The sequence below is a fragment of the Etheostoma spectabile genome, chromosome 10, assembly GCF_008692095.1.
Source record: "Etheostoma spectabile isolate EspeVRDwgs_2016 chromosome 10, UIUC_Espe_1.0, whole genome shotgun sequence".
NCBI classification, from domain to species: Eukaryota; Metazoa; Chordata; class Actinopteri; order Perciformes; family Percidae; genus Etheostoma; species Etheostoma spectabile.
The window spans coordinates 21,649,677-21,671,685 of NC_045742.1; the positions used below are offsets into that span (position 1 = coordinate 21,649,677).

Below are 22,009 nucleotides of genomic sequence, written 5' to 3' on the forward strand. Positions count from 1 at the left end.
AAGGCAGCTCTCAAGACTGCTCAATGACTCCAGCTGTAAAGGACTGTCAATATGAGCTGCAACAAAAAAAGCCCAAAATGATATTACTCATTGATGAAATGTATACCAAGTCTTGATGTCAGTTGAAGTAAACATAAAAGGATAGTAGAGAATGTTTTATAAAACACACACATATATTTTTCAATCTTTTTATTGAATATTAAGGTAAATATTTCACATTAATACAGGCTACATAAAGTAGAGCCACTATACGACATGAAATTTACTCTCATTTTAACCCTTTTTAGTATGTAAACAATTATACATGTATTTACCACTCTAAAAGGTTCTGATTTCTCTTTCTCTTTAGGTAATCATCTAGTTCTGGGCCAAGTTTAAATAGCTACTTCATGTTGAGCCCCCTGCAGCCCAAGAACGGTGAATGCGGGTTTAAGTCAAAATTGCTAAACTACGCAGAGAATGGATCCTGTTGAACAGGTGCTTGCGCATGTTTGTTTGCATCATCGGGAGACTGATAACAGCTCTCGCCCAATTTTCTCTTTATGTTTGAGATAGGCACATCAAAGAATGGCGTCAAGAGAACTTCCAATTCTTCAACCTCTGCTCTGCACTCTCAGGTCACTACTAAAGTTAACAAGTTGTACATTTTTCTTTTTTCGTTGTCTTATTCGGTCATATTTGTCAGTTGGTATTTGATGTTTGCGCTGTGGGTCATGCTGTGTGCGTTTGATTGCTGTGGACGCTGTCTAGTTGACGTGGTTCAGGTGCACGTTGCCCACATGAGGTGCCCAGGTACCAGGCCACACCTGAGGGGAGAGACACCAGTAAGGGGTATACGTTAGAACTGTTGTCGTCACTATATCTTACTAATGGCAGAAATGCAAGCCTGACAGTTTACCTCCAAGCATATTATTAGACAGCATGGGTATAATAAAAGACATTACCTGCTGTTGTGGGTCAGAGTTATCTGCATTGTTTGGGACCACTTTGATAATTGGGCTCCATGCAGGGTCACTAGCGTGCAAACCATTGTACATCGGTCCCCCTGGCCCCTCTGCCATGGGAGGATGAGGGGGCAGCATTGTTCCTCCATACATTGACATAGGCATCCCCTGAACAGGCAATAACATGAAATTGTTAAAAGATGTGTACAAATGAGGAACGGGGGGTAAAATAATCTGCAAAGCTATGGCTTTGTGTTACCTTTGGGAAGTCCATGTAACTGTTGGGCAAATGCTGATGCTGGTGGTAGTTGTTAGCAGGGTTTGCAATGCCTGTGTCATCCTGCTCCATTGGCTGGTGCTGAGAGAAGGCAGACTGCTCTGCCTGCAGCTGAGGGTGCATCATGTGGCTGCTCATCAGGGGCTGGGACCAACCAGACATGGCCTCTGTATCAAGACACACAGACGGTTGGCAGTAGTAACTATGTGGTTGTGTTTATAATTCCCACTTCTGAGATTTTCCCATTTGTCTTAATTCTGACAAAATACCACATCAAAATTTGCATTTGTTCTTACCCGAAGCACTGCCGACCCCAAATGACCAAATGCCTCCCTGTCCAACAGACGCCGTGTAGCTGGTGGTGAGGAGTGGTGGGTTGACAGAACCCGTCTGCCTGATCCTGGCCAGCCGCTCTGTGCCGATGGGTGGGGGAACCTTCCGGTCCTGCTGCGAGGAGCTGCCTGGCTTAGGCTGGGGAGGAGGGGGCACAGCTGAGGTGGAATGGGCAGAGGATGACACCGTAGATGGAGGTGGGGCAGGAGACTCGCCTGGTGAAGAAGAGACAATACAGGAACAAACAGGGGCAAATCAGATTTACACATTTGAAAGTACTGCTAAAAGCAGAAAAAAATAAAAAGAATACGCCAGTAAAGACACAATTCATGAATTTAAAACCAGTAGCAGAAGACGCAAATACAAAAAGATCCGTTTTTTTTAAAAGTCTACATTGATCATTTTGACTACAAAGTTAAAAGAAAATTCAAATGAAAACAAGAAGAGTGTGAGCCTATTACCTGATGTGGATGCACTCCATGGGTGAGGGGAAAAGTGCTGTCTGCTGAATGACGGCGTGCCAACTGCTGTATGACCGTGCAGATACACAGGGCTGCCAGTGATACTGGTGGCATAGCTGGTCAACGCTGTGGGTACCGACAATTAAAAGGGACAGCTCATTATTGTGCACATCCGAAAGAAAACTGTACCTCAAAAATTCCCCTTACTAACAACAAAAACTAGGTCTTTTGTTGAGACGCATTTCCTGTGCTACTTTTTTTTTAATCACATGTATATTATTAATTAATAACCCCTATTGTAATGCAGTTAATTTAGTTAGGTTCCCCTTAAAAACTGATTCCTGTAATTAACAGTTAAATAAACCTCACAATGATTTTGTAAATTCTACAAACAAAATTCATACCGATGGGGCTGTTGACCATCCTCTGTGACGCAGAGCGATAGCCAGGGGCTTTGGAGCTGTCTGGAGGAGGTGGGTGCATCATATTCTCCATCTGGCCCATGTAGGCTGGTGGGGCTGAGTAGGACTGCTCTGGAGCTGATCGAGTCGGCAGATGGCATGCACCCCACACCTGATTGTTTCCAACCTGCAAGGCGAGCACAATTGATGACAAAGTTATAATAATTGAGTATGGTCTTATTGATGTCATGTAACAGCAAAGGAGGCCATGACATGAGTTTAGTTTATTCAGCTATTTACAATCCTTCTTTAGCATTTAAAGTCACAAGAGACAAACAGCTAAAAGTAAAACAAGATGTCAGGGTAATGTTTATATTATAAATGTTATTTCAACTCACCTGGTTATTGTTATCAAAGATGCTGCTGAAGTTGAAGAGGCCTGCAGGACCAAAGTTGGGGGGTATCTGCTGAGGCTTGCCTGCATTGGCCACATGCTGCATCTGGGAACCATTCATCATCCCCAGGTTAGCAGGGACCTGATGGGAGCCTTGAGCTTGGTTCTGGGCTTGTTGAGGCAAAGTTGTCGACTGGGACGTTTGGTTTTGGGTCTGCTTCGGGTGTTCTTGCTGAGCATTGAAGGGCACAAACACAGATTGTTGCTGCTGCTGCTGCTGCTGTTGCGTTTGCTGCTGCTGCTGCTGCTGCTGCTGCTGCTGTTGCGTTTGCTGCTGCTGCTGCTGCTCAGGAAGCGAATAGTAAGGCCCTGGTGGCTGCATACGATGGGAGACTCTGGGCGCAGGGGCTGAGAAGTGGGGTACAGTGTTGTTGGGGTGTGCAACATTGTGTGAGAGGACAGGAGGCGGTGCTGAGGGGTGGTGGGAGCTCGGCTGTGGATTGAGGAGGGGTGGTGGAGCCTCTGTGGATGGTACAGAGGAGGGAGGAGGAGGTAACTGCTGTCGAGGCTCTGGCTTGGGAGGTAAAGCCATGGCAGGGGCAGCGAAACCCACAGAGTTGACGCTCTCACTGACAGAAACAGCTTGGCTGTCTGAAGATAGAGAGGACTTCTCTTTACCAAGAGGGGCAACGCCACTGGACTCTGATTTAGTTAGCTGGATGGGGGGCTGTGAGATAGGTCCGACAGGCTGCGGAGGGGCATTAGCGGTAGTTGTAGTGGAACTGTGATGTGCAGGCGAACCAGTGCCTCGTACTGCATTGCCGCCACTAGTAGAAGTAGCCGCAACAGACACAGCGGTTACACCAGCAGGCTTGGGGTCAGGGGCGAAGAGCTGTTTCCTGACAGAGGAAGGAGTGGGGATGCTCGGCTGGGGATTGTATGGAGTAGGATTAGGGGTATGAGGCGAGGCTGTAGATGTGTTAGGTGCACTGGTGGTGGTGTTGGTCGTGACTGAGGCTCCTGAACTGGCTGTGTTGCTGTGCTCACTATGGGTCAAGTTGGTTCTGGCCTGGCCTCCAGTGCTGTTGGTTCCTCCATTGTGTTTGGGGGAGCTGTTAGCACTGCCGGGACTCACAGGACGCACAGGGAAGGAACCCCAGGTGCTGGCGGCAGGAGAGAAGGTGCCACCAAACTGGGCCATGGGTAGACGAGGGTGTCTGATCTGGTGCATGGTCTGAGCAGCTAGTAGAGCCAGCTGAGGGTGGGCGTACGCCAAAGGCAGAGACACAGGAAAGGGCTGTCTGACATTTGATGACAGTCCCTTCCCAATCTTTCCCCCGGCCTGAGAGGAGAGCGAAGACGAGGATGAAGAGGGCTGGAACGAGACGCCTGTGGAGACCAACGAGCTCAGGGATTTTGGCCCAGTGGTTGAACCGCTGGCGGGCCCTGTGGTACTGGGGAAGGAAGCTGGGGTCATTTTAGAGCCTGGGGCTCTGATGTGATTCCTTGGGATCAGATCTTCAAGCTCTTTGGCTGGGTCTTGGATTAGAGCATTGATCAGCTGGACTGCATACCTTGTAGACTCTGTCCCACCTCTGAAACAACAAGGCACACTTCATTCAGACTATTTTCTTGTGTTAGAAAGTAAAACATATCAAATGTGATGACCTAATTCAGCCTGATAAACGACAAAACAGTTTTACTGATGAAGTGCAAGTATGGTCTCTTTCAGTCCTCAGTTTTGAGTATTTTAAAACCGCATAGTTAATGACATTTAATTAACCAAAACACTGTTTATCCAATTGGCTGCAACACACGCAGTTATTAGAACCACCGCTGGTATGTAAGCCATTGGTCTATCGCTGCTACCTCATTGTTCTCGTGCAACCAGGCTTCATATTTTGACCTTAGTGTCTTAACGCACAGGAAATGCTTTGAGCCATGTACTAGCAATAGCAAATGTTTACTGTTTACACCATAACAATGGTGGACCAAGATGCAGGCATCACATCTGCAAAGGTCTACTGACGAAACACATTCATTGGTTGCAGCCAGTGTGAGTGGAAGCCAGCTGGCCTGATCAACAGTTGATAGAAGTCTCCGCTCTGCATGTGGAACTGAGTCTATACTCCCCAACAATGTTGTTAAGACAGAGACATTTGTGTGTGGAATTTGTTCTAGACCTTAAAGGCCTAAGAGGGCTGATGATTTTATGTATTAGCTCAGAAAACAATTGTTTTGGAGAGTTTATCAGTTTTGAGACAAGTGACCATTTTTTTGTAAGAAGTAATTTGAAGAAAAAGTAAAAGCCTAAGGCTCACAAACTTTCTTGGAGATATGTTACACATGTCAAATCTTAAATTGTACATTTTTTACATTTTCTTTATTAAATTTCTGAGAACATGCCAGCAAGACGGCTTTGTTTTTGTTTTATGGACACATCTAGAGGACATGCAACACCATTACATTGCAATCTCCTGTCTTGTAATACTCCACATTTTGGATAAAGTGTGCCTTTGCTCCGGGGAAAAAAAAAGAATTCATGTCCCACTATTGACTTTTGTAAAATCTGTTTTTCATACACATTAACAATTTTTTTTAAACTTTGGTGTCAGCTCTTGCACTCAAATGGCACTTAGACTCTGGCATTGCTACATGACAATATGTCAAGATTTGTCAAGTGTGAAGTTGTTTGGATATGCTGTTCTCTAAAAAGCTGCAAGCAGCAATACCACCATTCTAAACAGTTTTGAACGGGCACTGCACTAGTTAAACGCTAAAAAAAAGTAAAGAGGATGACATGTAAGGAGGATAGGAACATTTAACTTCCCCGAATTCTACAAATTCACTTGTCCCCATATTTTAAACAAAGTGTTGGACTGTTGCACTGTAGGACTAGCCCAGTGGGAATGAATAACATCATCCAGAAGGGGCTTACATGCTTTATGCAACCAACCAGCTGTTATACACAAGCTGCAGTGCTGTTTATAGCCCACCAGAGGGCATTATTTTTACCTTATGGTGATCATCCTCTCCCCATTCTTGTCCTTCTGTTTGTCTACGTCAATGTGAGCTCCTGTCACGTCCTGGATGGCTGTGATGTTGCAGCCACCTCGGCCCATGATCCGAGACACAACGGAGGCTGGCACAGATAGCTTCTTTGATCTTCAAAAGAAATTTAATTATTTGTGTGTCTTTACTGCCAGATGTTAACACTACTGACGGTAATTTACATTAACTGATACCCTCAAAACAAAACAAATTTTGTTTTATCTTGTGTGCACATTAAGTAAGACGGGGCCATGTCAATCAAAACCCTTGCATTGGTTGCAATGCTCTCACATAAAATTAAATAACTGACCTTCTGACCACTTCCTTCCAACCTTCTTCTCTCTTCTGGCCTCTTTTGGGGCTTGTGAGGCTGAGCTTACTGTTGGGTGAGGTAATGGGAAGAGCCATGGTCTTGAATGGAGAGGGTAAGGAGTTTGAGGTGGAGTCGCTCATGTCCAGAGCTCTGTGACAAAACCGGCAAAATAATGACGTAATCTGTTATGTCATGTTGGTTGACACAAAATGTTCTGAAATAAGCTAGAAGTTGAAGTTAGAATGTAAGTCTGCAATTTAACAAAATGCACTGCATATAGCTCACACGTAAAAAAGCATTTTAGCTATTAGCTTGTTCTTCCTAGATGATTAATGTCCACTGCTCCACAGGGGACTCACTTTTGCGTTGGTTTTGAGATGGAGACTGTGACCTTGTTGTCCAGCTTGCCGTCAGTCTGCGGCTGAGGACAATGTCTCTTCTCTAGGCCGCGCAGGAGGCCTTGGGCTGCTCCTGAGGAGGGGACTGAGGAAGAGGAGGATGAGGAAGAGGAGGAGGAGGAGGAGGCGGAGGAGGTGAGGTCAGGGAGGTAGTTGAGCTCCTGACTTTTGCCGCCGCTGCTGCTGCTTTCACTGGCACAGTCGGTGCTATCCAAGGGGTCAGAATCGCTGTTACCGCCCGTCACTCCCCCTCCCCCACCCCGTGGCTCACCGTGGATCTTGTTCTTATCAGCCTTGTGCTGTGCTAGTGCAACCTACAGGGAAGACACAGACGTCACCGTATTGTGTTATTTTTGCATAGTTATCTCAAAATAAAATCTACAAAAGCACATTATGAATCAGCAAAGACAAACAATATCATTGACAAAAAGCAGTAGTGCTCACCTGCGGATCCTGTAATATGATAGGTTCATTGGGCGAGTCCTTGGTCTTGTTCTTTTTGTTCTTCCGATTGGTGCTCGGGGTAGTGGCCACACTCGCTCGCTTCTTACCAAAAGCTGTTGTGAAAGTGGTGGAGGTGGCAGATATACCAATGGTGGTGGTGGTGGTTGCACTCGGAGGATCAATAGGAACCTCTTCTTCTAAAGGGGGGAACATTTAAACAGGAACATTTACCAACCACTTTAATTCTAGTACAATATAACTGAGTATATAAAATATAACTAATAAACAATTATGCAGTCTCTTAAGTCATAATAAAGTCCTAAAAGGTTACCGTCAGCTGAATCCTCCTTCTGCTCCAGCATCTCAGAGTAGTCATCCTTGGTTTTCTGCCCCTCCTCTTCCTCTTGCTTTCTCTTCTGCTCCTCCTTCTTCTTCTTGCGTTTCTCCTTACGCTTCTCACGTTTAGCAGCCAGGGCCTGCTTCTTGCTCTCCTCTCGGGACTGTCGCACACAACAAAGAGTTGTATAAAAAAAACATGTTTGTCCACATCCACTGTAACCTCCCAAAGCAAAGCCATGGGTTCTGACATTACCTTCTCCAAGTCTAGCTCCTTAAGGAGAATGCTAGCATTCTTGTTAGCCTCGGCTGCTTGCTGGTCTTTGGCTTTGACAATGGTCTCCATGCACTGGTGGCACTTCTTCAACAGCTCCTGCAACAAAGGGAAACCAGCAGCTGGAATTACAGCTCTGCTTAACATCTCCATTAGCTCTGCCAATTGCAAAAGATGAGGCAGACTTATGACTGAAAAGGAAAATCTATCTACCTTGTCAGCGATGGTGGCAATATATCTCATGCACTCAATGTCTGATGGGAATTGGTTGACCTCTTTCACAAGATACTGCACCACTTTTACATGACCCTGAAATGTTAAAAAATGGTTAATAACCAGAGACTTGCAAAAGTGTAAAATGCAGGGTTTTGGAAAACTTTGCACCTTGCGAAACGCAGCCATGAGTGGGGTAATCTTGCGGTTATCGGCTGCATCCACATCAGCACTGGCATGAACTAAGAGCTGGACCACGTCAAAATGACCGCCATTTGCTGCTAGCCAAAGAGGAGTGTTCCCTTTCTTGTTTCGTACATCGATATGGGCACCCCTGCAAAGACAGGAAGACGTGTTGCCTTAAGGAGTCACATAAAGGCATTGCAGCTAAAAGAGCTTGGAGATAATACATGTGCATGGAATCTATGGGCGATGTCTGATTTAAATAACAAAAGGAAGTGTGCCTTTATCTGCCTCACCAACATTTAAAGTGTAAATGAACATGATGTGAAAAAGCACCATCTGTAATTGCATTGAAACCAGCAATATGGGGCTTTGTTCACCGACAGCCTGTGCCAGTACAATGCCCTACACAAGCATCAAACTACTCACCGGCAGGAAAATTCTGACCTATTTCCCAGCCTAAGCAGCTGAATCACTCAACAACAGAAGGAACTGATGTTACATTACAATAAGAATCCAGAATATGATTCTGTACAGAAACACCCAAAAGCACTTACCTGTTGATAAGCAGCTCACAAAACTTGTAGTGGCCCTTGTCAGCAGCAATGGTGAGGGCAGTGTCTCGGGATGAGGGAACAGGGGGAGCGTTGACATCAGCGCCTTTGTCTAGAAGCACTCGGCCCACCTCTGCATAACCTCCTGAGGCTGCCTCCATCAGAGGAGTGAGACCAGTCTGCATGACGTGAGAAGTTACTTTGCATGATGACTAGCTGCATCGTGGGCCCGCAATATTGTCAAATGTATTAATTATGTCTGGAAACTACAACAAGGAAAAAATTTCACCTTAGCACGATGCTCTACGTTGGCCTTGCGATCTAGCAGCAGACTGACGACCTCAGCCCGCCCCTGGAAGCAGGCTAGAGTCAGAGCTGTGTTTCTGTTGGTCTCAATCTGGGCGTTGATGTCCGAGCCCATATCTAGCAACAGCTTCACTGCCGGTACATGACCATTCATGGCTGCCAGCATCAGAGGAGAGATTCCCAGCTTACTGCCAGTCCTGGTGAGAGAGTAAATAAATAAAATGTTTAGAGACCCAAAAAAACTAAACAAAACATTTAACTGTTTAATGTGCTCTGAGAAGCATAACATGGATCACCTAAAATTTGTCTTGGTTATAAACACAATCGTTTTATTGCAATTTAACTTTACATGTATTTTCACTTTCTGCAAAGTAGCATTTAACAAAGTAACAGCTGCTACTAGACTTGGTTTTCAAGTTACGGCCTTACTCTTTCCTCACTCCTTATTTATAAGGGAGTTAATCACTATGCTATTACTTTTGGGTGCGGCTAAATCCCAAAGGTATATTTGACAAAGATGCTGTATTTGTTTGGCACAAAGTGCAACCTTATTAGCATCAGAAACTAAAACAATATTGTCACATTTAGATCAAGGAGAAGGACTGTATCCTGATACTGAACCTAATGTCGTTGGCCATGTTTCACATATACCAAGGGGCCAAAGTTCTTTACTCACCTGGAGTTGATCTCAGCTCCAGCATTGAGGAGAATCTTGATGATGTTGACATAACCCCCAGAAGCAGCCAGGCTAAGAGGCGTGTAGTCGGACACATTGCGGTGTTCCTTATTAGCACCCCGAAGCAGCAGCAACTCAACCACCTGATCAGCATAAATGACAGTTGCATAGTTAAAGGTCCAACGTGTAATATATTTACTGTAATAAAAAAAGTAAAAAATGATACCCAATGCATCATCAGATATTAAGGAAACATGCTAAGTTGAAATACTGATGCTAGTGCAGGCGTAAAAGCAGCAAATCAACAAGATTGATAGAGATAGATTCTACCAGACCAAAAAAACAGTTGCGTGACCAGAGATGTGACATACACCGGATAAATATCGGAGATGTATTTGAAAGATAGAAGCAGTTTAGAACCCAAAATTACGCAGAGTTGGATAATTTCCTCCTGAACAGGTAAGCACTAGCTTCCGGCTAATTTATCACGTCTACAAGGGACGGGCATTTCATGTAATTGTGTAGCTACTCACATTGAATTTTATTGCTGGAATACCCGAGTTGGTTACTCACAAAAAAATTGAGATACAGCCAGTAAAGTGATCCCGAATGGTCCTAGCTAATGCCACCATGGTAACCCTGCTAACTGCTAACGTTACCGGAGGACCAGGCCAGCGGGCCACGGCTGTTTACGTGTTGCCTTTTCAGCGGCCGTAGCTGACAACAGTGAGTTATTTTAAGCCAAGAGAGGGGTCTGAAAATCATGAAGAGAGTACCGTGAGTTTGCAGTGTGTTTAGCGATTGTTGCCGTAATTCTAAGCCAATAAAGTGTGTATTTCAGTCGGGTGGAAAAGGACGGAAAGGTAGTGGTATTTGTAGAGGTTCCTATCATAATTCTAAGCCAAGGAAGTGTGTCTGTCTGACATGTGTAGAGGATGGCAAGGTGGTGGGGTTTTTAGCGATTCCTACTATTATTCTAAGGCGAAAAAGTGTTTCCGTCACTTGGGTACAAAGTTTCTTGTGCGCACGGTAGCATCAAATGTTAGCTACTCCACTGTGCTATGGAGTAACGTCTAGCTATGTGAGACAAGCGTCTAGAAACATTGTTGTGGAAGCTCGGTCTCAGCCTGGCACCAACATGAACTTTGAGTTTGGGGAGGAAGGGACCGGGGGAGATGACACTCTCTAGAATTTTGAATTTGTACTGCAGCAATTATTTTAAACACAAAGCCGTCAGTATCACATATTGCAACTTTAAAGCCAGGAAACAACTGAACAGAAATGTCTCTATTGTACTGAAAGACAATGCATTTACCTCCTGGCGTCCCCCAGAGCAGGCCAGGGAAAGGGGCGTGTCTTTGGTTCTCTCTGACTGGGCCTCAATGTCACCCCCTTTGTCCAGGAGCACTTCCACCACTCCTACATGGCCAGCAGTGGCAGCCAGGATCAGAGGAGTAAAACCTGTGGAGAACCGGGGGAATTTCAGGGTATTTTGGGTTACCTAATATATGAATTAGCTATTTTGAATTATATAAAATTAACACCTTCCGATAGTACATGTTACCATCACGTTTGTTTTTAATTTTTTTTTTTACCTTTTTTGTCCCGGTGCTCAATGTTGGCTCCCCGTGCAATGAGGACTGACACAAGCTCTTCATGTCCTCCTGCACACGCCAGCGTCAGAGCTGTGTCATGATTACTCTCCGTCTGAGGGGTAAAACAATATCTCTTAACAGGATAGAGGACTTTGTGCACATTTGTACTCACTTGCATTGTAACTTTGAAAATCTCTGTCATTTTAACATTGGCATTGAGTCTTACGTGTGCATCGATGTCAACAGAGGGGTAGAGGGGCAGGACCGAAGGGGGCGAGGCAATGTTTGCAGGCATCTGTGTGGGTGGCTGGGACAGCGGTGTGGGTGAGGTTGTAGTGTTCAGCATGGGGACACGGCTGCTCACAGCTGCAAAAAAAGGAAATAAAAAAAATTATAGGGACAAACAGATTAGGGATTAGCAGACATTTACTTCCAATGAGAGTCAACAAGAATCCCAAATCAAATGCACTTACCGGCCATGATGTCATCCAGCGTGTCTGTGAGCGTCTGAGCAGGTGTAGCGACCATGAGCCCATCTGGGGCCTGCTGAGGTATCATACCTGGGCCTAACCCAGCCAACTGTTGACCCTGCTGCTGGCCCAGCATCTGCTGCCCCACAAGTACCCTTTGTAGCTCTGGGCTGGTGCTTCCCGGGTAATCTGCAGGGTTGTAGTCTGGCAGGGGTTGTATAGGGACGAAGGCAGTGTGAAGAGGCGGTGGAGGAGGCTGGGGCTGGGCCTGTGGCGAAGGGGGCAGAGGAGGCTGCTGTGGCGGCTGTGGCCCATCCCTGTTGAGGATTGTGCCCACCCGAGGAAGCTTGGGGTAATCGTCGTCTTCTCCGTCTGCCTCTTCCTCAGAGCCCTCATCATCGTCATCGTCTTCCTCTTCCTGAAAAAGTAGAGAAAACCCTTTAAAACCCTAGAGTCAATAAACAGTATTAAACCGAGTTCAAACTAACATCCAAATGACACACACAAAAACAAACTTTGAGTTTTACCTCATCCCCTTCGTCTCCTGGCTGGTCCTCTTGCTCCCCATCTTTGTTGGCCTCTTCATCGGTGTCAGAGCTGGTGTGTAGCTGGGCACCTGTTGCGATAGGAAGTGGCCCTGGAGCAGACGTCGTACTTCCCGGCCCTGGGCCTGGGCCTTGGCTCTGTCCGGCCTCCTGCTCCTCTTTTAACCCCTTCGCCTCCATGTACTCTTTGGTGAACTGTTGCTGTGTTTTCAGCTGCAGCTGGCGTTCAACCTTCTGCAGCTCCTTTAAGATTTTCTTCTTCTTCTGCACCTAAGTGGGGAACAGCCACATCCGTGTTTGACTAACTTCTGATACGGTGCTATGCATGCAAAATATTATTTTAAGCGTGAATTTGATGTAAGACAACATCCATCTTAAACTTTCTGGAAAAAACAAAACGGGATCCCATCTTAAATGGATGATGGATTATACCTGCTCCTCTCTGCTCTTCTTCAGCTCCTCAATCTTGTCTTTGGTGAGCGGCTCCCCCTGAATGAGTTCTAGCGACTGAAGCTGGGCCTTCTCAATGGCGCTGATTCTCTGGCCCAGCTCATTCAGCTTTCCCTCCGTCTCTTCCACAATGCACTCTAGAGGCTGGCACAAGTGAAAGGGCGGCAGAGGCTCTGCTTCAGGCCCCCGGCCGACTGAGCTGGGGACACCGGGCTGAAGGGCTGCTTGTCTCTGTTTGGACATGCCTGGATTTGAACGGAAGAGATCCAACAAGTTGCAAATTAGGATGGGTTAACGATAAAATGCCTCAAAACTGGGGATCTAACAGCTAAATGGCTGAGTAAAGTCTGCAACTCTATTTTGTGACTACACGCACTGGGTGACAGGACATCTTGAACGGATTACCTTTGCTGGAGACGGGTGGGGATGTGGCGATGTTTGATGGGGCTCTGTCGGGCTCCTGAGGGGGCACTACCATCGCGAGAGCTTGGAATGGGACACGAGGAACCTGTTACGACAGAAGGCAGGTTAGTATTAAGCAATGAAAAACATCTACTAGACTTGCCTTTTACTTAAATAGATAAAACACTTACACCAAAAGATCTATTCCCCAAAAGAACATTGATAAAAAAAAATTGTGATTTATTGCAGTATTTACCTGAGAGGTATCTTGCGAGGGGGGAGTGAGCTGAGAGAGATCAGGGGCTGGGACAGACAGGATGTTGTTGGGGTAGTCCAACAGGTAGGACACCACATTGGTGTGGCCACCCTTAGCAGCTTCTATCAACATGGTTGAACCATCCTACAAAGAGAAGACATGCATGGTTTCAATGATATGCTATTATTAGACACATGTGGACACAAATAAATATTCTTACGGGTCTAATCTATACACAGAGTGAGCATTACTTTGAGTCTGTGTGTAGGATCCGCCCCATGTGCCAGCAGCAGCTCCACCACAGCCAGATGTCCTCCAGCACAGGCCAGAGACACCACTGTGTGGTCATTATTGGCAGTAGCTCTGTTCACATTAGCACCTGGACGAGAGAAGAAGGGTAACCATAGTTAGTCACTGTGTGCAAGATAGGGGTCTAATTATTACATTCACAAAAGCAATCTCCCTCAACCTCTAACCAATATGAATTAGAGATACATCCTATACACAAACAAGCATTCCTGCATTCGGATGGGTGGGACTACATGACATGTTTGTAGGCTCAAAAATTCAACAATACAAGTACTGTGACAATTAGTAATCTAAATCTATTACGGATGTCTTAGCACTTACAAACTAAGTACATCAGCACACAATACACTGCATAGAAATTGAAAACAAAATATTTCCTTAAATTTCTTTAGCACTACCACATTGATCAGCCTATAACTGTAAATCCATCCAGGATGATGCATATTCAAGTTTAACAAAATCAATAAAGCCTTTCAAATACATATTCAAGCTTTTGATCACATCATATAATTATAATGATCCTTGACTTTTTAATCAATTGACTACAATAGCTGTTTAAGCAAAAACAAATACATTTAAAAAAAAAGGACATAGGGCTCAACATTAACTTTTTGAGGCACTTGTCCTTTAGACAAATACATTTACATTTTACTTGTCCATGCACAAAAGTCCCTTGTCTGGGTAAAGATTTCTCATTTTCTCTCTTTTCAACAAACCGTTGAAAGCATCCAAACACTATCAACATAACTACAATTCAGTGGAAACAAATGTGTACCAAGAATAGATTTGCCACTAAATATTGGTGTTCACTTTTTCACTTTCTACCTGGCAGAGGCTGAGTTACCAAGGGATCCTTTAAAAGGTGTAGCTACTTTACAGTTGATTGTTAGCGGATTTATTTAATCTGGCAAGTCGCGGAACTGAGGTTTTACAATAACTGACGAACAAATGAGCAGTGGAGGAGTAACGCTGCGAGGCACAGAGCTACATGAGTCATATTAACTCCATGCTTTACCCACACAAAGCACACAGCCATTGCCACATGAAACATCTGTATTCGGCTTGTTTTCTGTGAACAATGTGGCGACGGGTAATGTTAAGGCAGAATTAGCAAGCTAATGGCTAATGCCATCTAACACTGCCTGGCTGGCTTCCTTGCTTGCTGGTTCCGCTGTGCTTTCATGCTGCAGAGAAGGAGCTGAACAGCTGGTTGGGTCTAACCTAAGCAGTATGCTGACCCGTTGCTGCTGGGTCTAACAGTCAACTGCTGCCCCGGATTGTGGCAAAAAAAATGTATTGGTTTCAAATCGGTAACATAGACGTAATGAGTGCACCTAATGTTAAATGACATGGCATTTTATTTAGTTTGAGTTTTAACTTGTCCAGTGGGGCAAGTCAATTTATCTTCCACTTGCCCTACAAAAAAAATCCAAATGTTCCGGACCAGTGGACAAGCCTTAATGTTGAGCCCTGGGACATTTGAGTTGTTTCTATGAACAGCTGGTCAATTACACACCTTTGCTGATAAGGAACTGCACTGTACAGAGATGTCCTGCTCTTGCTGCCTTCATCAAGGGTGTCCGTCCCCCTTCAGACTCATGTTCCTGGAAGACAAAAGGTGACGGCGTGTTTGTGAAAGTTTAGTCCAGAAGTTAAACAGAGTTAGTTGTATTTATCAAGAAAAATGTGATTCAACAAAAGAAACTGCTACTGTTGTAGCTCTAAAAAGGTACAAGCCTAACTTCACACAAAAGACTGTTCAATTGGACCAATTAACATGCAAACATAAGACTCAGACTTTATTATGCATCTGTTCTGGTGTTATCTAAAAGCAAAGGGCCAATCATAGGTTACAGAGATGATTTAAGAGTATGGCGTACCAAGTTGGCTCCAGCCTGCAGCAGCACATCCGCCACATCAGTGTGTCCGTTCTCACACGCGTATGTCAATGCTGTGTCGCCCGTTGCCGTGGTGGCATGAACATTTGCTCCTGAATGACAAAACCAAGAGATTAGGATGGCAAGCACAGCGGTATAACTAAGATATTTTTTTAATTGCAGCTAAGCATTATCTTTGTTCTCCTAAAGAGCCCTTTGCCTCGTTTCCTTTAGCTCACCTGCAGCCAATAGGTATTTCACCAACTCCAGATGGCCTTCCTGTGCCGCCTCCATCAGAGGTGTGGAGCAGCCCAACTCAATGTCGGCACCCGCCTTGATGAGGAAGTCGGCCACTTCCAAGAAGCCTCCGCAGCACGCTAGAGTCAACGCTGTCTCTTGTGTCTCCTCTGTCTGGGCGTTGATGTTAGCACCTGGACAACAGAACCATTAGTGATTAGTAAATGATTTGTTTTCATAAAATGCAAAAACCTGCATGCTTTCGTTAAAACACACCCACCCGCCCCCACACCAACACCCACACACACACCTTGCTTACCTTGAGCCAGCAGCAGTGCTACCATCTCCTCGTGGCCTTCTCTTGCCGCCTCCATCAGAGGTGTGTAGCCTTCATCATTAACCTGAACACAAACAGAAGCGAGCCCAGATAAGAAAACATTGGGGAGAGTATGAGTCACTGCAAGATTACTCTGTGTCTCAGCTTGTCTTTTGTGTCTGTGTACTCTCACTGAGGATGGAACAACGACCAGCCATTAGACACTGCCACTGTAGTCAACATCTTTACATAAAATGTGTGGGGAGGAGAGATCCCCAATGACCTAAAGCAATGTAATTTAGCCTGGCATCTTGTGTTAAAGTCTGCTACCTCACTGCCAGATGAGTGCATTCATTTCTTTATTAGGATTTAAATAACAGCAATAAAATATGACCAAATAATCTTTTAAGTTTTCTTACTTGCTCAGTTTCATAAAAGGTCATTTATAAATGTTGATAAATAAATTCGCATTTCAGAAACTAGTTCTTATCAAAACTTTAATTTCTATCAATATTCTACAACTATAGCTTAGGGTTGGGTACCTTTCACAATTTTACTGGCAACAGTAACATTTTTCGGCACTTTCCCTCATTAATTATATTTTTTGTAAAAGTTGTAAAAAAAATAATAATAAAAAACTATTTATCCTATTTACTTTGAACATTATGTTATTTGAATTAATAATTCCTCCCAACCCCGTCCCTAAAATCTATTAAATTGAATATTTATTAATTTCCTACTCATTGTAACTTTTATTCTTGTATATTATTATATTTTAGCCCGTTTTATTTTCATAATTACCATTTTTAATTGCTCTTTAATGTTTTATGTAAAGCACTTTGAATTGCCTTGTTGCTGAAAGGTGCTGTGGAAATAAAGATACAACCTCCGCCTGTCAGTCAGTCATCAGGGCACAGAAACCCCTGTAGTGCCTGGTTTTGTCCAGAGCACCGCAACTGCTTTCGGCTCGCCATTAATATCATATCACAGTGAATGATGTCCGCGTAAAGTTGTGAATAACTGTAACCACACTTGAAACCACTTTATTTGCATTGCCGTGACTCACTGTTACTTCATCAAAACGGCAAAGCTGATGTAGTTTGCTCAAGTTTGCTCAAGTTTACTCCGTCCCCACCTCTGCAGGCGCGCGTGTCGAAGCTCAGCTCTCCGTCAATATGTAGAGGAGACAAATAAGCTAGCGCTTACGTGTTCTCAGGTTCCGACATTTGGTACCGTTTGATTTAAAGTGAATTGTCCTCGGTAGTACCGATATAATTTGGTCCGTACCTAAAAAAGTAGAGTTTGGTACCCCACCCTACTATACCTGTTGTAGTATTCAGCACGTTTCCCAAAAGTAGCAGGGCAGTATGACTGTTGAAAAGTCAAAGGCTATTCACCACAGAAAAGTCTCTGCTGCAGAATGTGTGGAATCAAAAATTGCTACATTCACTGCTAACTTCTTCATACTTCCCATCAGAAACACACTTTCTCTCCTTACCGCTCAACGAGTCAGCTACCTTTTGTTTTAAAATCATTCCAAGATGCTCAGGCCCGGAGGGCATCTGGAGGCGTTAAATAAAAAACAATAGCAGTATTGTTTGTCCAGGAGCTTATCGATACTTCGCTACTGACCAGTCCGGAACCAGTACCAGTTTAGTACAGGTTCTGGATACCCATCCTTACTCCTGTATGTTATTGTCTTCCCCAATCTCTCCCTTTACACACCTCCTCCAAATTGGCTCCTCTCTCGATGAGCAAGGCTGCCAGCTCCACGTGTCCTCCACAGGCTGCAAGGGTGAGGGGCGACTCGAAGGAATCAGCTGGCATGTTGACCTGCGCACCGCTGTCCAACAGCAGCCGTGCCACCTCCACATGGCCGTCCTGGGACAGCGAGACACACAGAGAATGTAGAGATAAGCACCTGAATAAATGTTTGGTATCACTTTATAATTAAGCTAATGCATGACTCCAAGACTCTTCACAATTCACTTTTAAAACGAGGTGCTATAATTTGATACAAAACAATTTCTGATTACTCTTAATATTTTGTTTCCATACTTTCTTACGGTATTGTTACATTCAGTGTATAGTGTAATCATAAATGTACATTCAAGAATGCAAAAAATATGATGAACATTACATCACTATTTTCCCAACATCATATGGTCTATTCATTTTAATTTTTTTAAAAACGGTCCCTAGTCTAGGAAACGTGAAAAACACCATCAAACTTTAAACTAGCGTTGAGTAAGAAGGTTTAAATTATGATTATGGGACATATGCAATCACACTTGTTCTTTCCAAATTCACTAGAACAAGTCAACTTTTCCCCCTACTTAGGTGCACAAGTACATGACGTGTACTTTTTAGAGAGCTCTGTCAAAGTGCTTCCGAGTGTGGACTTACAGCTGTTGATGTGCTAACTTCGCTGCGCTATCAGTTTAGACAATGCATTAGCTTATTCTTGTTTTGAATTGGTTGTAATGTTGGATATGTAATTTAACAAAAAGATACAAAAGGTAGTCTGTAGAGAAAAATGTAACTTTACAAATATGGACAATTTTTATGATGTTGGCCATTTCATTTGAACTCATGCAAAGACAAAAATATTAAAACAAACTTAAAATGTACTAAAATGAATTCAATATTTGTTCAAAACAAAATGCAAGCAAATATAAAACTAGAGGTAGTTGTTCAATAGCCGAGAAAGAAATATTTAGGTAATGGTTTGGGTCAGATGCTCACCATGCACGCTTCCATCAGTGCCGTGTGCATCTCATCTGTTTTATGTTCCTGGTCTGCTCCGGCCTCCAACAGAAAACGCACCATGTCTAAGTGACCTGCAGAAAACAAACAAAACTCCATTTTCTAAAGCCTCTATCACTAAGTATGAATAAAGAGCATGTTAAAGAAAAGAAACCTGAATAAAATATCAACAGGAAACACACTATATTTGAGTTCTGACCTTTGTAGCAGGCGAGTGTGAGAGCACTCTCCTTGAACTCATTGGAGTGCGTGTTGATGCCGGCGCCATACTCCAAGAGTACCCTTGCCACTTCTACGTGACCAGCACTGGCCGCCTCCATTAGAGGTGTGTGTCCGTTCTCGTTGTGGTCCTCAATATTAGCACCCTCTTTTAGCAGCACCTTCACCACATCCACAAAGCCACCTGCACATGCGTACGTCAGAGCTGTGTTGCCTGGAGTGGAGAGTGGTGGAGAAATTAACCTGAGTGCAAAACACAGAGTGTAAAAGAAAACAATCGTAATTGTAGAGCAATGAGCAGGGGCTTTACCTGTTGACGATTGTGCATTAACATCTGCCCCGTGGACCAGAAGCAGTTTGACGATGTCGACATAACCTCCACTGGCAGCAGCCATAAGGGGCGTTATGTCGCCCTTGATGCCCCGGTCCTCCACATTGGCATGCATGGCCAACAACACCTAAGGATGAAACATGAAATGATATTAAGAAACAAGCATAGGGAGGCTGTAACTACAACAATCAACCAGTGATACCATCATTATTTTATCTTTGCTTTTGCAGAAAGGTTGCTTCAGTGTACAGGCACTACAAACTGTCAATCAAAATTATGCTACATCACTTCCCACTGCAACCTTGCTTTCACATACCTGCGCTAGTTCATAGTAGCCAGCTGAGCATGCGAGGCACAGCAGGCTCTCCCCTTCCTCGGTGTGTTCGTTGACGCTCCGTCCCTCGTCGAGCAATTTGCGCACAGCGTTGACATCCCCGTCTGAGCACGCCTCTGCTAAACTACGGCTGAAAATAACCAGACTGCTACAATTACTGCCACTGTGACAGGTGAGCACACATACGCCTCACATTTACGCAAACACTTCCAAGGAGCAAATACGCACAGACATGCACACACACAAACAGGATTCCCGGGAAATGGGTTGTCTTTTTCTTGGGATCTGATTCATCTAATTTTTGGGAAAAATATTAAACCCTAAGACACACTGTACTGACTATACTGAGAATAACAAAAATTGGATTAAATAATTAATTCCTAGATGAAACTGGGTACAAGAAAAACTGGCATAGGCCAGTGTCAGTATGGGCGAGATACATACTTGTCAGCTTGGCCGGCGTTGAGTGTGTTTTCAGCTCTCATGCGGGTCAGGGCTGCTGCAGCTTCGTCCAGGGCACAACTCACAGATGACGTCAGTCGCCGTAGCACCTCGGGGTCTGCAAAAGCTTTACCATCGGCAGTGGAAAGTTTACCTATGCCTGCCGAACACCAAAAGGGCAGAGGTGCATAGGGCAAGGCAAACCACAGGGGAGCACAACCACACCAGACCAGATGAAGCAGCAAGTCCAGTCCAGCCAATCCAATCCAGGGTTAGTAGCAGCATACACAAAGAGGAAAAAGGAAGAAAAAAAAAAAGAAAATCACACACAGAAAACACACACAAGCATTTGTTAATATGGCTTAATATCGTTGTTTTTCACTACTTTCAATACACCATCTATGATTCTTAACTTGACTATAATGTTGCCTGGTTCAAATGAGAAGGTACAAAACATCTGCAGGGTTGCTATGGGAATGTCCAGGTCGAACATATCTGTGACCAGAATTTGAATGAAAATAGGGAGGGAGGTGAGGTTTGTCCTATAGACTAGTAGATATAGGTTCAGGCTGTTAATGGTTGAAGAGAAAAAACGTCTCATCCTGTGTGAATTATAGATGGGTAAGAGGCAGTGAATGTGGGAGAAAACCAAAACTAAAAACAGTGGTCAAGAGAGAAAAACACAGCTGGGAGAAAAATAAAATGCCATATGAGAGAAAAATGTGTATGTGCAAGCACATTTGTCACGAAAGAAAAGAAAAGCCGAAGAGGGGAACAAAAAGGTAAGAGCAAGCAAGAGGGAAAAAACAGCTTTTCCTAATGGCCTACATTGAAAGATCTTTTTCAGAAGACAGAACACGGACCATTCCCTAAGTAATGTAACCAGTCAAGTGTTTGTGTTGTGTGTGGCAGCGTATGTCTTAAAGGCATGTGTAAAAAAGGAATAAAGAAGAAAAGTATTGGCTTTGAACTTTTCGGCCTCCGCCTAAACCCACCCACTAGCCGGGCAGACATGAGCGCCAGTACTTCTGTCCTCCTGTGTTTCCACCGCTAGGCCTGCAACTCGAGCTAAACTTAGCACTGCTCTCAGACAAGGATTTCGCAATGGTTCCAAAGGCAGGGGGAACCAAGAGGTCAAGGAAGTTGATCATTAATGTTTTACTGTATCATGCTTATTTCAGAAAAAAAAACATACAGCAGGGGTTTAACACACTGAAAATACCTCAGATGAAAACTTGAGAAAAATAAAAATTGGGAGCGCAGGTTTTCTAACAATCTTTCGGAATTCCTGTTACATTTGTAAAAAAAAAAAGAAAAACAGCTTATATTGCTGTGAATCACTCGACATAAATAATTGATTGTCACCCATTTAGGCTGAACTCCTTAAATGAGAAAAATGAACTCTCACTTTAAGTCCTGTGACTTCGGACTACGAGCAGATATTTTTGCTGCGTTTCAACTGAAACAAGATACTGGCTAGCCACTGAGCAGCCTCCATCCACTGTACCACCAACACACTATGCAATCTGAAGAAACATTTTCATCCAAAGTGGTAATTAAAAGTTCCGCAAACATTTGTTTGAGAACAGCAAGCACAAAATTGCAAGCAGGTCACCTTTAAACCTCATTAAATATTTGAACAAAAGCAGCAGTCATGTGTTATTTTGACATGAATGGATTAGTTTGTCAATCTGTAAACTAACTTTCTGATGAAGCAAATGGCTCATGAATACAAATTACTTTGCTTTTTTTTTTTTTAATTCTTAACAACATACCAGCTCCAGCTTTTAATGCTTGCAGGTTCCAGCTTTTTAAAATGACCACATGAAGTGTCCTTTGCTCCTGAGTGAGACCTACCTTGGCCTATAACAGCACAGCACAAAAGGTGTTGAATCCATGAAAT

The 22,009-nt window shown here is 44.0% G+C and overlaps 1 protein-coding gene across 8 annotated transcripts in view; it reads right to left on the minus strand.

The window, feature by feature from the left end:
• Positions 1-174: 174 nt before the first annotated feature.
• ankhd1 (ankyrin repeat and KH domain containing 1) overlaps positions 175-22,009 on the minus strand; it is a 29,958-nt gene continuing 8,123 nt past the window's right edge. Inside the window, exons 3-40 of one of the 8 annotated variants that reach the window (XM_032527429.1) lie at positions 20,110-20,266; positions 19,648-19,810; positions 19,311-19,458; positions 18,981-19,214; positions 18,761-18,855; positions 17,741-17,902; positions 16,019-16,100; positions 15,702-15,893; positions 15,466-15,575; positions 15,102-15,189; positions 13,528-13,655; positions 13,277-13,420; positions 13,024-13,126; positions 12,601-12,863; positions 12,139-12,438; positions 11,627-12,041; positions 11,380-11,519; positions 11,154-11,265; positions 10,874-11,019; positions 9,559-9,701; positions 8,866-9,079; positions 8,580-8,755; positions 8,011-8,173; positions 7,840-7,935; positions 7,609-7,725; positions 7,348-7,516; positions 7,017-7,213; positions 6,534-6,886; positions 6,172-6,324; positions 5,826-5,975; positions 3,158-4,405; positions 2,815-3,097; positions 2,420-2,603; positions 2,016-2,141; positions 1,518-1,769; positions 1,204-1,388; positions 945-1,112; positions 611-806 (exon numbers count right to left, since the gene is read on the minus strand). In XM_032527429.1, coding sequence (XP_032383320.1) covers positions 747-806; positions 945-1,112; positions 1,204-1,388; positions 1,518-1,769; positions 2,016-2,141; positions 2,420-2,603; positions 2,815-3,097; positions 3,158-4,405; positions 5,826-5,975; positions 6,172-6,324; positions 6,534-6,886; positions 7,017-7,213; positions 7,348-7,516; positions 7,609-7,725; positions 7,840-7,935; positions 8,011-8,173; positions 8,580-8,755; positions 8,866-9,079; positions 9,559-9,701; positions 10,874-11,019; positions 11,154-11,265; positions 11,380-11,519; positions 11,627-12,041; positions 12,139-12,438; positions 12,601-12,863; positions 13,024-13,126; positions 13,277-13,420; positions 13,528-13,655; positions 15,102-15,189; positions 15,466-15,575; positions 15,702-15,893; positions 16,019-16,100; positions 17,741-17,902; positions 18,761-18,855; positions 18,981-19,214; positions 19,311-19,458; positions 19,648-19,810; positions 20,110-20,266 — 7,619 coding nt within the window. In that variant the 3' untranslated portion in view covers positions 611-746. Of the gene's footprint in view, positions 807-944; positions 1,113-1,203; positions 1,389-1,517; positions 1,770-2,015; positions 2,142-2,419; positions 2,604-2,814; positions 4,406-5,825; positions 5,976-6,171; positions 6,325-6,533; positions 6,887-7,016; positions 7,214-7,347; positions 7,517-7,608; positions 7,726-7,839; positions 7,936-8,010; positions 8,174-8,579; positions 8,756-8,865; positions 9,080-9,558; positions 9,702-10,873; positions 11,020-11,153; positions 11,266-11,379; positions 11,520-11,626; positions 12,042-12,138; positions 12,439-12,600; positions 12,864-13,023; positions 13,127-13,276; positions 13,421-13,527; positions 13,656-15,101; positions 15,190-15,465; positions 15,576-15,701; positions 15,894-16,018; positions 16,101-17,740; positions 17,903-18,760; positions 18,856-18,980; positions 19,215-19,310; positions 19,459-19,647; positions 19,811-20,109; positions 20,267-22,009 lie in introns of all 8 variants that reach the window. The other 7 variants (XM_032527423.1, XM_032527430.1, XM_032527428.1 and 4 more) reach the window with 7 other exon arrangements.